Here is a 13,540-nt window from a genome sequence, read left to right on the forward strand (position 1 = left end):
GTGACAATATTGGCGTCAGAGCAGTTTTGTGTAAAGAAGGTAATAAGGCACTAAGTAAAAAAAACCATAGCCCACATCCGGGATTAAGAAATGCTTGACAAATGGTACCTACTGTCATTTCCCGTGAGGACTAATCCTCTTATTCCTTCGTGTTCTCAGGCTAAAAATACTTCTTGCCACATAATCCTCAGAGTGAGAGGGTGATAATAAAATGATGAAAAAGCAGTTAAAAAGTAAAATAAAGATGGGGAGGAAAAAGCAACAAGTAGTTTGTCACACTGCTACTGCAGAGCAGGGTATGTCTACGTGCAAAAAACAGAACAACAAGAAACCGTAAAATGTTCAGTTACAGATGTCCTGGCAATTTGGTACTTACAATGGTGTTTATATAGCTCCCTCTTTGGGATAAATATAGACAGACTATAGCAATGTGGTTTTTCCCCCCAATCCCATTAAACGGGAGCCAGGAGGCGTGCTATGAAGCAGGCGTGTACATGGGGAAATTGGGCTGGGAGAGCATGCGTTACTAACAGCAGCGGCATCGTATCAGCAGGTCAGCCATGCACTGTGAGCCCAGCGAGGCTGGGACTGTAGAAGGGAGAAGAACACCACTGACGGAGGTGCTTCTAAAATCCTTAAATCCTCCCTCCCCATTGCTCCCTGCTCCCACGGTCTCTATCCTGTGGTCTCATTCCAACACACAAACAAGAGAGCTTAGGACACATATTATAGAATAAACGAAACAGAATCACAGAAGAAAGTTTCTCCCGGAATTGGCACCCCTGAGAAGCCCTTACGTTCCCGGCTCAGCATCAGGCAAGCTTTAACAGAGTCCTTTCCTTTTCAGCATGCAGGCCTGAGTTGTATGAAGAGCTGTGAGCACAGTGGCAGGCAGCCCATCTGGGGCTGCAGGGAAAGCAGCCGGGCAAGAACTTTCTCCCCTGTGGGCACAGCCGGGCTTAGCTCGCCATGGCAGATGGGAAGACAGCAGCATCACGGTCATTCTTAAAATGCTTTACATTTAAAATTTCTAGGGCTTCCCTGGTGGCGCAGTGGTTGAGAATCTGCCTGCCAACGCAGGGGACACGGGTTCGAGCCCTGGTCTGGGAAGATCCCACATGCCGCGGAGCAACTGGGCCCGTGAGCCACAACTACTGAGCCTGCGCGTCTGGAGCCTGTGCTCCGCAACAAGAGAGGGCGTGATAGTGAGAGGCCCGCGCACCGCGATGAAGAGTGGCCCCTGCTTGCCAAAACTAGAGAAAGCCCTCGCACAGAAACGAAGACCCAACACAGCCATAAATAAATAAATACATAAATAAATAAATAATTTAAAATTTCTGCAGGAGCAGCACATGCTAACAACTAAATTCCAATACTGTGCTTTCAAGCTGTTTATTGAGGTATGGCAAAGAGAGTTGGACAATCTAAAGAGGAACATTTCCTTTTCTTGGAAGTGTCTTTTGACAATCGGTCTCTCTTTCCTTAAAGTTTCTAGGTTTTCTAGTTTTCCTTTTGACCGTGAAACATGAAATGAAAATTATGCAGACCACTGGCATTGGCTGGTCAGCTGCTGAGAACGGTGTTGGGGTCCCTGTGTTAGACCAGGAAGCAGCTATGTGACTTGTAGGAAATACCTTAATCCCTCTAACCTTCACTTTTGTCATTTGTAAAAACAAAAATAACAGGAGAGCTGTGAGGCAACTGCTCCAAGTGCCCTGCAAGTCGAGAACCTCGTGATGGTTTGGCGAGGTTGGTGATGTGACAGGCCTTCTCCCCTCCTGCTGAAAGGGGCCAACAACCCTGCGAGGACCTCGACTATCTTTCTGGGGGGAGCAGAACAAAGGCCCCCATTTCTTTCCTTACCTTCTTTTCGTTGATGTCTGCCGGCTCCTCTTCCTCATTCACTTCCTCTGGCATAGCTTTGATTTTGTTCAGGAGCTCAGCCTTGGGAGCAGACACGCTGTAGTAGACAGGACAGTTGACCAACATGCCCACTGCTTCCTTGTCTTCATTCCTGGGTCAGAAAGAACAAAAAGTACAGCCACACGCAGCTTAATTTCACCATATGTTTGTCCATTCGGGAATGTGTAAAAAAATTATATTCAGTATCTTCCCAGAAGTTAGGATGAACTAATAAGTATTTACTGGTGACTGCCTAGTAACGTGTGGGGCTCTTGAAGCCAGCATACTCGGGATGGAAAACCACCAAGGGCAATATTGGGAAGGGGAGTGGGAGTCAGGACTACGGACATTTAACCTCTCTGCATGTTTCTCCTTTTTTGATAAATAGAATGATACTGACTCCCTGTTTCACAGAAAGACAACAGGGAACCACGACTTAGTCACTGTGAAAGTATTCTCAAGGTGCTGCACTAATCTCAGGTTTTAGGTTAATTATTTCCTTCTCCTCCATGTTACCCGTAATGTTTCTGATGCCTACTATAATTGTTGCTTGGACACCTACCAATTTTCCTTTTCATGTAAGCCTGAGGCTCTATGTAAGCCTGGAATTTGGAGCTTGCTGGTCAACAGTGAACGAATACAAGATGTAAAATCTACTCACTGATTACACAGCAGGGGGATTTCAAGGCTGGAGAACAAACTGGAAGTTGGGAACCTGATAACTATGTTCTTTGTTTTACTATAATCAAGCTGCCTTTCATACTCTATAGGTAAAGCCCTACTCACTGAATAAATGACTCTATGGACGTAATTAGGTTCTCTAGGAGAGGTAATCTTGTGACATTGTTTAACATCTAGACCATCATTTTACTATGGAATAAAGAACCACCAAAAAGGTGTTTTTACTAGTTTCCCGCTTGCTGGGGTTATTCCTCTAAACAGTACAGTCATATTAATCCAGTTAATTGAAAAGATGGGGAAAAGGTCTTCTGATGTAGTCCCCCCCCAACATATATTCACTGCCTTACAAATGGGCTTCTTGGACATCTATCTGATTAAACCTCACAGTGGCCATCTGTGCAGTCTCATGTACAACAAGGACAATGCTCATTTTTACCAGAAGGTGGCGATGCCATCCTTTTGCACTTCCTTAGGAAGCTCTCGGTGCTGCAAAAGCTGTCATACAGAGTGAAGTAAGTCAGAAAGAGAAAAACAAATACAGTATGCTAACACATATATACGGAATCTAAGGGAAAAAAAAAAAAAAAAAAAAAAAGGCCATGAAGAACCTAGTGGCAAGACGGGAATAAAGACACAGACCTACTAGAGAATGGACTTGAGGATATGGGGAGGGGGTGGGGTGAGATGTGACAGGGTAAGAGAGTGTCATGGACATATATACACTACCAAATGTAAAATAGATAACTAGTGGGAAGCAGCCGCATAGCACAGGGAGATCAGCTCGGTGCTTTGTGACCACCTAGAGGGATGGGATGGGGAGGGTGGGAGGGAGGGAGATGCAAGAGGGAAGAGAAATGGGAACATATTGTATATGTATTACTGATTCACTTTGTTATAAAGCAGAAGCTAACACACCATTGTAAGGCAATTATACTTCAATAAAGATGTTAAAAAATAAATAAATAAATAAATAAATGTGAAATATTGCTATAAAAAAAAAAAAAATTCCTGAACTTATGCAGTGCTTAGCTGAATGTTTTTGTACAGTGTTTTGTGGTTGACAGTGTTGCTAACTTAGAGAAATACCAATTCTAACTTATAAAGTTTAGAAAGGTTTTCAAATTAAAAATTAAAAGTTGTCCAAACCAAAAAAAAAAAAAAAAAAAAAAAAAAGCTACATGACCATTTCACTTCTAAACTTATGTTCTCATGGATAATGCCAGGAAATGCTTTTCTAAGCACGTACTTGTAAATTACTTTGGTCTTCCTATAGCGAGTGATTGGAGGACAACCACCTGTGGTGAACCGACTGTCACATCCACAGAAACTCAACTGTGGGTCCCTCGTGTACCCAGTGGATCGCCTTGCACATTGTAGGTGCTTAAGAAGTGTTTGCTAAACACATGACCCTGGATAAGTCACTTCTCCTCAATTAGTCTCTGTTTGCCACATCTGAAAAAGGAGGGGCTGGACAAGGTGACTGCCGAGGGCTTGTATCAGGAGAGCCTCCGATAACCTATCAGATAGCCTGTAAGTACCGCACAGTTCTTTCCTTTCTCCCCTCCCCTGCAACTCAAAACACAGTGTTCCTGTTAGTAATTTAGTTAGGATCAGTTGGAAATCTCTAAAATGCAAGCCCAAATTTAGATGGAATGCTCTCTGCTTTTATTTAGTCTGGAAGCCACTAACTGGAGCTCCGGACTGTTGATCCATATAGTTTTCATTGAAAATTTAAAAGAAAATTAAAAACCATTCTAAATCTCTCCCATAGTCGTCCCTTAAGGAAATCAAACATGCAAGAAAATATTGCAATAACCCGGGAGAAGTCAAAAGGAGGAAAAACACAGCGACTGTTCACATTCCTCTCACCGGCTGTGGGCAGGCGCCGGGACGCACGTTACAGGGCGGGGAACGCGCTGCTCAGGGAGCTTCAGGTGCAGGCCCACGGCTGAACAAGGCCACGGGTGCACTCCTGTTCAGCCCCTTCGTGATGTTCAGGATGTGAGCAGACGCCCACCTTACCTCTTCAAAGGTGAATGTCAGCGGACTAAGTCAATCTGTTTCTCTAGGCTGTCACGCTTTTTACAAGACCGTGTTCACCTCGGCCGAGGGGAGACCCCTGTGTGCTCACCACTTCCACCTGCCCCTCCCTCACCACTGACCCATGTGGGGCTCTGTAAGGGCAACTCTGGCAGAACGGGCAGCTGCATGTGTGCTGAGTTTTTAGCGGCGCCGTATAAGCGCTGAGAGCGCGCGGATGCCATCACTCACATGATCTTTGACTTCAGTTGGGCACGGTTCTCATTCCTCTCTGCTTCAGTTTCCTCATTTGTAAAATGGAGATAAAATCGGTAGCTATCTCAGAAGGTTCTCGTGAAGATTAAATGAGATAATGTTTACATAAAGAATATAATGCTTGACGCAGAGAACGTGAACGATAGGTATAAACAGTAATTACTATTACTACTTGTTGCTGGGCAAACAACTCAAGGTAGGTCAGAGCCATTCCCCTAAGGCTGAGATGGAATGCCAGTCTGGGGTCAGGATCTTTGGAAGCAGGAAAACCTCAGATAAGCAGTTCTAGACTCACCATCACCCCCATGGAAGGAGTTCAATTTTAAGTCTCTTTGGGGACATGACCAGGGACTTACCTCTTAGCGTCACATCCTGGGAAGCTGACGGTTCTCTGCGTGGCCTTCCTCTTTATGCCGTTTTCCTTCAGCAGATTAGCATCTCGTGGAAACAAACCTTCCATCAGGTCCATAGTTGTCTTCATTCTGGAGTCTGGATCCAAAATGTCTGCCAGAGATTTGTCTTGGTGGACAATTTCCTTGGCCAGAGCCTCTGTTCTCATGTCTTCTGAGGTCTTCTGAGGACCAGAACTGACATTCTTTTCTAAACTTTGAGTCCCACTGACTGGGTCGTGGCTGAGGCTTTGGGTCTGGATGGAGGGTGGCTGCCCTGGGCTTGGCTGCTTGCTAAGAGGCCCGGCAGGCTGGGGCAGAGCACCGGTGGTGGAGGGTGGGTCAGTCTCGTTGGCCTCTGAACTCTTGATAGAAGTCTGGGATCTGGAAGCCAGTATCTGACTATCAACCAAATGGGCTGCACCAGGGATGGGCCTTTCCTTGGCAATTGTCACCTTGGCAAGTTTGCTGGAGCTGCTAGGGATATTAAAAGAGAGTGGTAAGAGAAGAGTCAGCAGAAGGGTGAAGGAAGGCAGGGAGACGTTTGCACACGAGGGCTGTAGCTTCCCACACACATCAGGAGTTTCTGGGGTTGTTATTCCCCACAAACTGCAGGGTTCATAAGGGCCTTCAACTAAGTCCACTAGTTGGTCACAGGGAGGTTGTGTGACTTTTTAAGGCGGACAGATCTAGCAGGACTTCAGTTTTGGTGAATGTTGCTCTCGGATTCCAGAGCTTTATGAAAGTGAACAGAGGGTAGTGAAAGGGAACAGGTGGTGTTTAGAGGAAGTTACGACAAAGGTGCTATCAGACAATGTATTTCAGTGCTGTCCTAGGGAGTATGTGTTGGGAAACGCCTCTTCCTCATTCTCCTGGCTTCCAAGCAGAGGTCTTCCCTAAACGTTAATGACCTTCAGCCTTACTCTTTATTCCTTCCTATGGACAGAGAGTGACTCTGCAAAGAGAAGCTGACCATAGCCCATTCCTAGTCCAGCCTCTTTAGAGAGTAAGGGTACCTCCAGGCTTGCTCTTGCGTGCTCACACGTGTGCTTGCTGGGTGTGTGTCTAGCACAGCCTGTGACTAGGCGGGCACCCCTGTTTAATTTGGGGCTCAGTATCAGGAGGCCCACTTCTACTCAGATAGGAGCCATATTCTCCAGGATCAGCTCTCTCAGTAATAAAAGTGATTTTTTTTTTGTCTTCAGAATGCCTTTTTCTTTTGCCTTATTTCTTAACGGGTTCAGAACTCTGGGCAGGGAAGAGGGATGCTGTTTATTTGGACCCTTTGAACCTGCCACGTCCACAGAAATGAACCTCACCTCGGCGCCCAAGGACTACTAAAATGACGACCACCAAGGTCAACAAATGGAACAGCTGTGCCAGTTTCGTGAGCTGGGCTCCTGTTAACAAACCTCCACAGGGCTCTCCAGTGGCGGCTCTGGGAAGCGTGGAGCGTGGAAATCTCTTACTGGGGAGGGAGACCTTAACCTTGGCGGAGGGCTGCTCTCACCTGGCGTGGGGCTCCCGGTAGCCCTCGCTGTCCCACTGCTCCGCGCACACAGCTTCAGGGGGAGGCGGAGGGAAGAGGTCCAGGTTCTGGGCCGGGGCTTCCCGGCTGGGCGGCGGCGGCGCTGCTTCGCAGCTGGGGCCGGAAGTGGCGGTGGAGCGCAGGTCCCTCACGAACACCTCGTCGTCGTTGTCCTCCCGAGGCGGCAGGGAGGCCAGCAGGGCGGACTCAGAGATCCGGAGGGAGATTCTGCCCAGAGTGCCCGGGGCCCCGAGGGGCGTGTCTGGGGCCCCGAGGGGCGTGTCTGGGTCGGAAGTGCTGCCGGGGCTGGGGAGGGCCTGCGGCTTCGGGTAGTGCTTCGGGCTCGGGCACCCAGGCGATGCGGTGTCCTCTGGGAGGCTGTCCTCTCTGACCGCGTGGGCCCGCGTCACCCAGGGCGGGGAGCGCCGCGTCCCTGCTCCCTCCTCCTTACTGCGTTCGGGGCTGGGAGGCTGGGCCGGCCGGTGGCCGACACTTCTGGGGGTCCCGGCTGGGGTGCAGGGCTGGGCGGCGGCGGCGGCCTGTGAGCAGTAGCTCGAGGGGACAGGGGCAGGCAGGGCTGAGCTCGGCGGTGCAGCCCTGGTGTCCGGGAGATGCCCTTGCGCTCCTGAGGACAGGGGCCGGGGGCCAGGCGTTCTGCTGGCCTGCCTTGGAGGGTCCAGCGGTCCCGGACCCCTGCCGGGAATGGAGGCACCGCCACCTGCTTTGCAGCCCGAAACCCCGCAACGAGGGCTGGGATGGTGTTGGAGCAACGACATCTCTTCACGGCTGGAACAGCTGAATGGCCTGGAGCGGGATACAGACACGTAGGTTAGCTCTGAAGAGAAGGGGCAAACGCTGAGCCCAAGGTGCCCTACATGGACGGGAAAAGCATTTGGTGGGGAGAAGGAACCCCGGAGAAGCTGCACACTGTCTTCCCTTGGCTGCTCGTACAAAGAACCAAGTTTAAATGAGATGCCGGGTAGGCATAAACTCCTGCAGGAAAATGTCACAGGGCAAGCCTGGGGTCAAAAGGCATTTCTTTTTTTTTTTAAAGTGACAAGGTATTTACTTTTTTTTTTTTACTCTTTTTTTTTTTTAAAGCCTTATTCTTTTAAATTTTATTTATTTATTTATTTATGGCTGTGTTGGGTCTTCGTTTCTGTGCGAGGGCCTTCTCCAGTTGTGGCAAGCGGGGGCCACTCTTCATCGCAGTGCGCGGGCCTCTCACTATCGTGGCCTCTCTTGCCGCGGAGCACAGGCTCCAGACGCGCAGGCTCAGCAACCGTGGCTCACGGGCCCAGCTGCTCTGCGGCATGCGGGATCTTCCCGGACCAGGGCTCGAACCCGTGTCCCCTGCATTGACAGGCAGATTCCCAACCACTGCGCCACCAGGGAAGCCCGGCATTTCTTTTTATTAACCCTCTCTCATCACCCCATCCACCTCCCCCCATGCAAGGCAGCTTTTGAGGACAGGCTTCAGGATATAAAAGGCAGGAGCAGGTATGTTTCTTCTGCTCCTTTTAGGACTAGTTTGGGAACCAGCTCCTGACTCTGGGGAAAAGAATGCTGCCTCATTCTCCACAGGTGTGAGCCCCACGGGGGAGGTCTGTTTGGAAAGTATTTGCGTGGGCCGCAGAATCTGAAGGGTTTATTTACAACTTTCTCTTAGTCTCCCAGTGTTTTCATTTCTTAAAATGGAAAGTAAGAAGGAAAGGGAGAGTCTCACCTAAGGAGCTAATAAGCAGTCACCTCTGGAGAGAGAGACTGACCATAACGAGCAAATAGGGCGCATGGTCGTTTAAACAGCTGTCCTCTAGGCTCTAAGGAAAAACCCAACAATTTCCATTACGTTTGTTAACGTGTTTGAAAGGAAAAAAAGGAGAACAAAAACAAAGAAAACACGTCTGCAGCACTGCCCGCCTGCCTGCCATGCAAGAGTTAATGTGAGGATAAAAATATGTCCAGCAAAACAACCTTAATTTGTAAATCCCACATTTGTAGCTCCCTGACTAGTGTGCAAGTGAATCTGGAGAGCAGATGGCATTTTTCATTTTACAGACCCGTGTCCTGAGAGAGCTGTGGCTCAGTCCCAAGTCAGAGCCCCAGCACAGGCCTGCCACGAAATCATCTAAGAGCCAGCTGAGGGCAAAGCAGCATAAAGAAGGAAAAGACCACAAAGAACCAAATCAGCTCTTCTCCTGCCATTATTTTTTCTTTACTATAAATGCCGATGGTTGAGTAAGAGGCCCATCTTCCACTCAGATGCATACCCTCCCCTCCCATCACAGATCCTTTTCATCTAGAAGCAGTTTCTTTACCAGAAACCTGTCAATATTCAAGAGTGGCTATTCTGTCCTTCTTGGTGGGTTCCCAAATGGGTACACCAGAAACCCAGGGGCAGGAGATTCACTGGAGGTGCTCTTTACCCCCATGTCTCATTCATTTTGCTATCCCCAGACCCTGGCACAAAGTACCCTCTCAGTAAATGTCTGTTGAACAAACGACGTCTCTTCTGCCCAACTGCTGTTTAGGCTGCAGGCCATGAACTATTTTTAAACTTAGCAGCCTCTAATAGGACACGGAGTAACTGGAATCTGATGTTTTAAGGACCAACTCAGGTACCTTCATTTTGCTTTTTAAAAAGGGGAGACATCACTAAAACACACAATAAAATAATATTTATCTTTTAAAGATGTAGCCCAAATAAACCTTGATATAATATTTTTAGTTTATGTTTAATCTTCTTAGTTTATAGGAACCATACTGTAAAAAAACTGTATTTCTGAAGCTAATAGTTGAGTTAAATGCTTAGTTTCGTTGAGAATACTTTTTCCTGGTGATTGTTTTCCAAGAATAAAGACTAGTATCATAAAGATTTTATTTCAGTCTCTTTTATAATAGAGTGTGAGAGACAAGCGTCTATTGACATGTATCTAGGAATCTTAATATTCAGGAATTAAGTTTGATTAGTCTCATTTTTTTCCTTCATAGCATTTTTTTTTAATGTGGTTAAAAAAAAAACCCACATAACATAAAATTTACTACTTTAAATTTAAATTCATTTTAACTTTAAATTCATTTAAAAATGTTCAGTTCGGGGCTTCCCTGGTGGCGCAGTGGTTGAGAATCTGCCTGCCAGTGCAGGGGACATGGGTTCGAGCCCTGGTCTGGGAAGATCCCACATGCCGCGGAGCAACTGGGCCCGTGAGCCACGATTACTGAGCCTGCGCGTCTGGAGCCTGTGCTCCGCAACAAGAGGCCACGACAGTGAGAGGCCCGCGCACCGCGATGAAGAGTGGCCCCCGCTTGCCACAACTAGAGAAAGCCCTCGCACAGAAACGAAGACCCAACACTGCCAAAAGTAAATAAATAAATTAAAAAAAAAAAAAAAAGTTCAGTTCAGTAGTGTTAAGTACACACATATTGTTGCAAAACAGATCTCCAGAACATTTTCATCTTGCAAAGCTGAAACTATAAACCTATTAAGCAACAACTCTTCTTTTGCCACTCCCCCGGCCCTTGTAACCACCATTCTACTTTTCTATAAATTCGACTACTTTAGATACCTCATACAAGGGGAATCATAAAGTATTTATGACTGGCTTATTTCACTTAGCATAATGTCCTCGAGGTTCATCCAGGGTGTAGCATGTGACAGCATTTCCTTCCTTGTAAAGGCTGAATAATATTCCACTGTATGCATACACCACATTTTGTTTATCCACTCATCCATCTGTGGACATCTGGGTTGCTTCCACCTCTTTGCTATTGTGAATAGTGCTGCCTCGAACATGGGTATGAAAATCTCTCTTCAAGACACTGCTTTCAATTCTTTGGATTTATACTCAGAAGTGGGATTGCTGGGTCGTATGATAGATTTTTAATTTCTTGAGGAACCTCCATACTGTTTCCGTAGCAGTTATACCATTTTGTAACCCCACCAACAGTGCACAGGGGTTCCAATTTCTCCACATCCTCACCAGCACTTGTTCTTTTATGTTTTTTCAATCGTAGCCATTCTAATGAGCGTGGTTTTGATTTGCATTTCTCTGATGATTAGTGATGTGCAGTATCTTTTCATGGGCCTGTTGGCCATGTGGAGAAATGTCTATTCAAGTCCTTTTTGGAATCCAGCAATTGGATTTTTTGTGGTTGACTTTAGTTTCACCTTAGACTTCAGACCAGCTCTCTTTTGGCAGAGCTCTAGTTCACTGTTAGTCTTCCCTTGTCTCTAGCTTTGAATTAATGCAGCCAAACTAAAGTCCTCAGCCTCACCTTGACTGCTTCACTTTAAGGCACAGCTCCAGGAGCAAGACCAACTACAGAAGGCTGCTCTTGGCAGTGAAGGAGGTCACCTAATACCCACTTCCTGACCATGCTGGCAGTATTAGGTTGAGCTATCGAGAAGGTGAATGCCAGAAAAAGAGAGAAACAATGATTGAATGAAACATAGTAAAAATTAAGGAACTGGCTTGAAAAATCATGGGCGGTAGTAGGGAGGGTTTAAATGTATTACCATTAGTAATAACAGATGACAGTAGATAGTCCTATAATGCTGCATTAAAACTACATACAGGCATGTGGTTCAGAGGAAACTCTCTTTGGAAATTTCTACCTCTTAAGCTCCAAGTGAATAGTTTAAAGATTCTAATTCTGAAAAATTGCCCATTATATTTTTTCTACCAAGGAGAAATGATTTTGATGGCAATTTTTAAAACATGAATTTCCTGCTATTTTCTATCTCTAAGTGCCTAAAATAATGACTTTAGAGCTTTATTTTTTACTTCAGGTGATTCCTGCAAGTTTGTCTTGTTCTGTGAAGGCTGTTCATGACGCTCATTCTTCCCCTACTGCTTTATTCAGCAGACCTGATCCTCTGGGACAGAGCCAGAAGAGATCAGCCACGTTTAAGAGAGGCCCCACGTGTGAGAGCCAGAGGATATACTTGAGAAGAGCATATCCATCAACTATTCTGATGCCAAACTTACTGGAAGTCAACCATTGCCTCAATAGCACACATTCAAAACCTATTTTGAATAGTATCATTCTTAGAGAAAGTCATCTATAAATGAAAAATAAAGCTCCCCATGGCCTAGACAAACTGAAGAGGTGGCACATGACACTATGAAACATCATAATATCACACTTCGATTTCTGGTAGAGAGGAACAGAAGCATTTAACTCCAGCAGCATTCATAAGGTAGAGGGCATCATAAATACAGATACATACCTGGATCCTGGGCCAGCCAAATAACATGGATCCTTCACAAGACCAAAGCCATCGTTTTCCCCCAAAAGCACATCCTTAAAACACAAGAGGCACAGCATTATTACCAACAAACGGGTATTTAAATTTACCAAGGGGGTGGAGGTATAAAGGAGAAGGAACATTTATTGGAGGTCCACTATTTATTATCAGGCATCATGGTGGCACTCTTACATACTAACCCATTTCATCCTCAAAGCCCAGGAAGTACTGTTAATCCCACTGCATTGATGAGGACACAGGCCCCAAGAGGTTAACTTTCCCAAGGTCACAAGTGGCAGAATCTCAGTCTACCTCACTGGGTGCCTCTCCTAACAAAGACATTTTCTAAACAAGAGAAGTCTGATAACAATCATCTCCAGACTTCAAACAACTCCTATACTTGAAATATAATGATGAAAATTAATTCAAAGGGCCAAGCTTTCAAAACAGCAATAGGGAAATATGGGAGATGACAGGAAAAGGAGAATTTACTGAATTCAGCAAAATCTCAAGAATTAGATACGAATCTGGCTTGTAATCAGGTTGAAATACATTCTCTCTGGGAAAAACATCTCACCCCCATGTAATGTCAATAACACTGGGGACATTTCAAGGGTAGTCATTATTTGTTTTTGTTTTAAATAAGGGTATATATTAGTTTCCTGAAAGGGTTGTAGGTCAGTTTTTGTTAGTGTAAAATCAGTTCATATGTACAGGTCCCTGATGAAGACAATGATGTTGCTATTGATAAAACTCTCAGTTATTTATGATAATAGGAGACAGGTAGAAAACAGGAAAATTAAATCCACATGTAAGCCCTAAACTTAATTTCAACAATTTATTTCACCATTTATTCTGTCCAAAGGGCCAAATGCTTTTCATCACCCCACTCCACTCTCTCTCTCTTTTTCTTTTTTTCCCCCCAATCATTGGTGGAGGTACTAAGAAGCAATGAAAAGAGCCAAAGGTGGGTGGGAGAAGGTCCAAAGAAGAAACAACCCTGAATATTATTAATAACTGCAGCTTCCCCCTCCTCGGCATTTACTGTGTGCTGGCCACTCAGCCAAGCTCCTTATAATCCTCAAATGATGTGCCTGGAGCTGTGTTAGGCACCTGACATTTCCGCCGTAATTTAATCTATAACAATGAGGAGAGGGGAGGTAACTGCAGCTCAGAGAGGATAAGTATCTTACCCACGATTAAGTAAGCAGCTAGGATTCAAACCATGATTTCCTCAAAGCCTAAGGTCGATCTTTGGAATCTTAAGTTGAATGGTGGCTGAGCTGGATACAATCAGATGTCAATGCTTTGAGAAAAAGGAATTCCATGTGTCTCTGATTTGCTCAAATATCACTAGAGGGAATGGGAATTCCTACTCTCCGCAAAACCCTATGGTCCCTTTATAACCAACAAGGACCTACTGTATATATAGCACAGGGAACTCTGCTCCATATTCTGTAATAACCTAAGTGGGAAAAGAACTTGAAAAAGAACAGA

The 13,540-nt window shown here is 45.8% G+C and overlaps 1 protein-coding gene across 8 annotated transcripts in view; it reads right to left on the reverse strand.

The window, feature by feature from the left end:
• The window catches only part of SHROOM3 (shroom family member 3), a 311,421-nt gene that overhangs the window by 16,632 nt on the left and 281,249 nt on the right, over window positions 1-13,540 (reverse strand). For 7 of the 8 annotated variants that reach the window (XM_082463698.1, XM_082463701.1, XM_082463697.1 and 4 more), the window contains 4 exons: window positions 12,026-12,099; window positions 6,778-7,599; window positions 5,235-5,744; window positions 1,864-2,014 (listed from right to left, as the gene is read on the reverse strand). In XM_082463698.1, the coding sequence (XP_082319824.1) occupies window positions 1,864-2,014; window positions 5,235-5,744; window positions 6,778-7,599; window positions 12,026-12,099 (1,557 nt within the window). The remainder of the gene's footprint in view (window positions 1-1,863; window positions 2,015-5,234; window positions 5,745-6,777; window positions 7,600-12,025; window positions 12,100-13,540) is intronic. The other variant, XM_082463699.1, reaches the window with a different exon arrangement.

The sequence above is a fragment of the Balaenoptera physalus genome (assembly GCF_965194825.1).
Source record: "Balaenoptera physalus genome assembly, chromosome: 5".
NCBI classification, from domain to species: domain Eukaryota; kingdom Metazoa; phylum Chordata; class Mammalia; order Artiodactyla; family Balaenopteridae; genus Balaenoptera; species Balaenoptera physalus.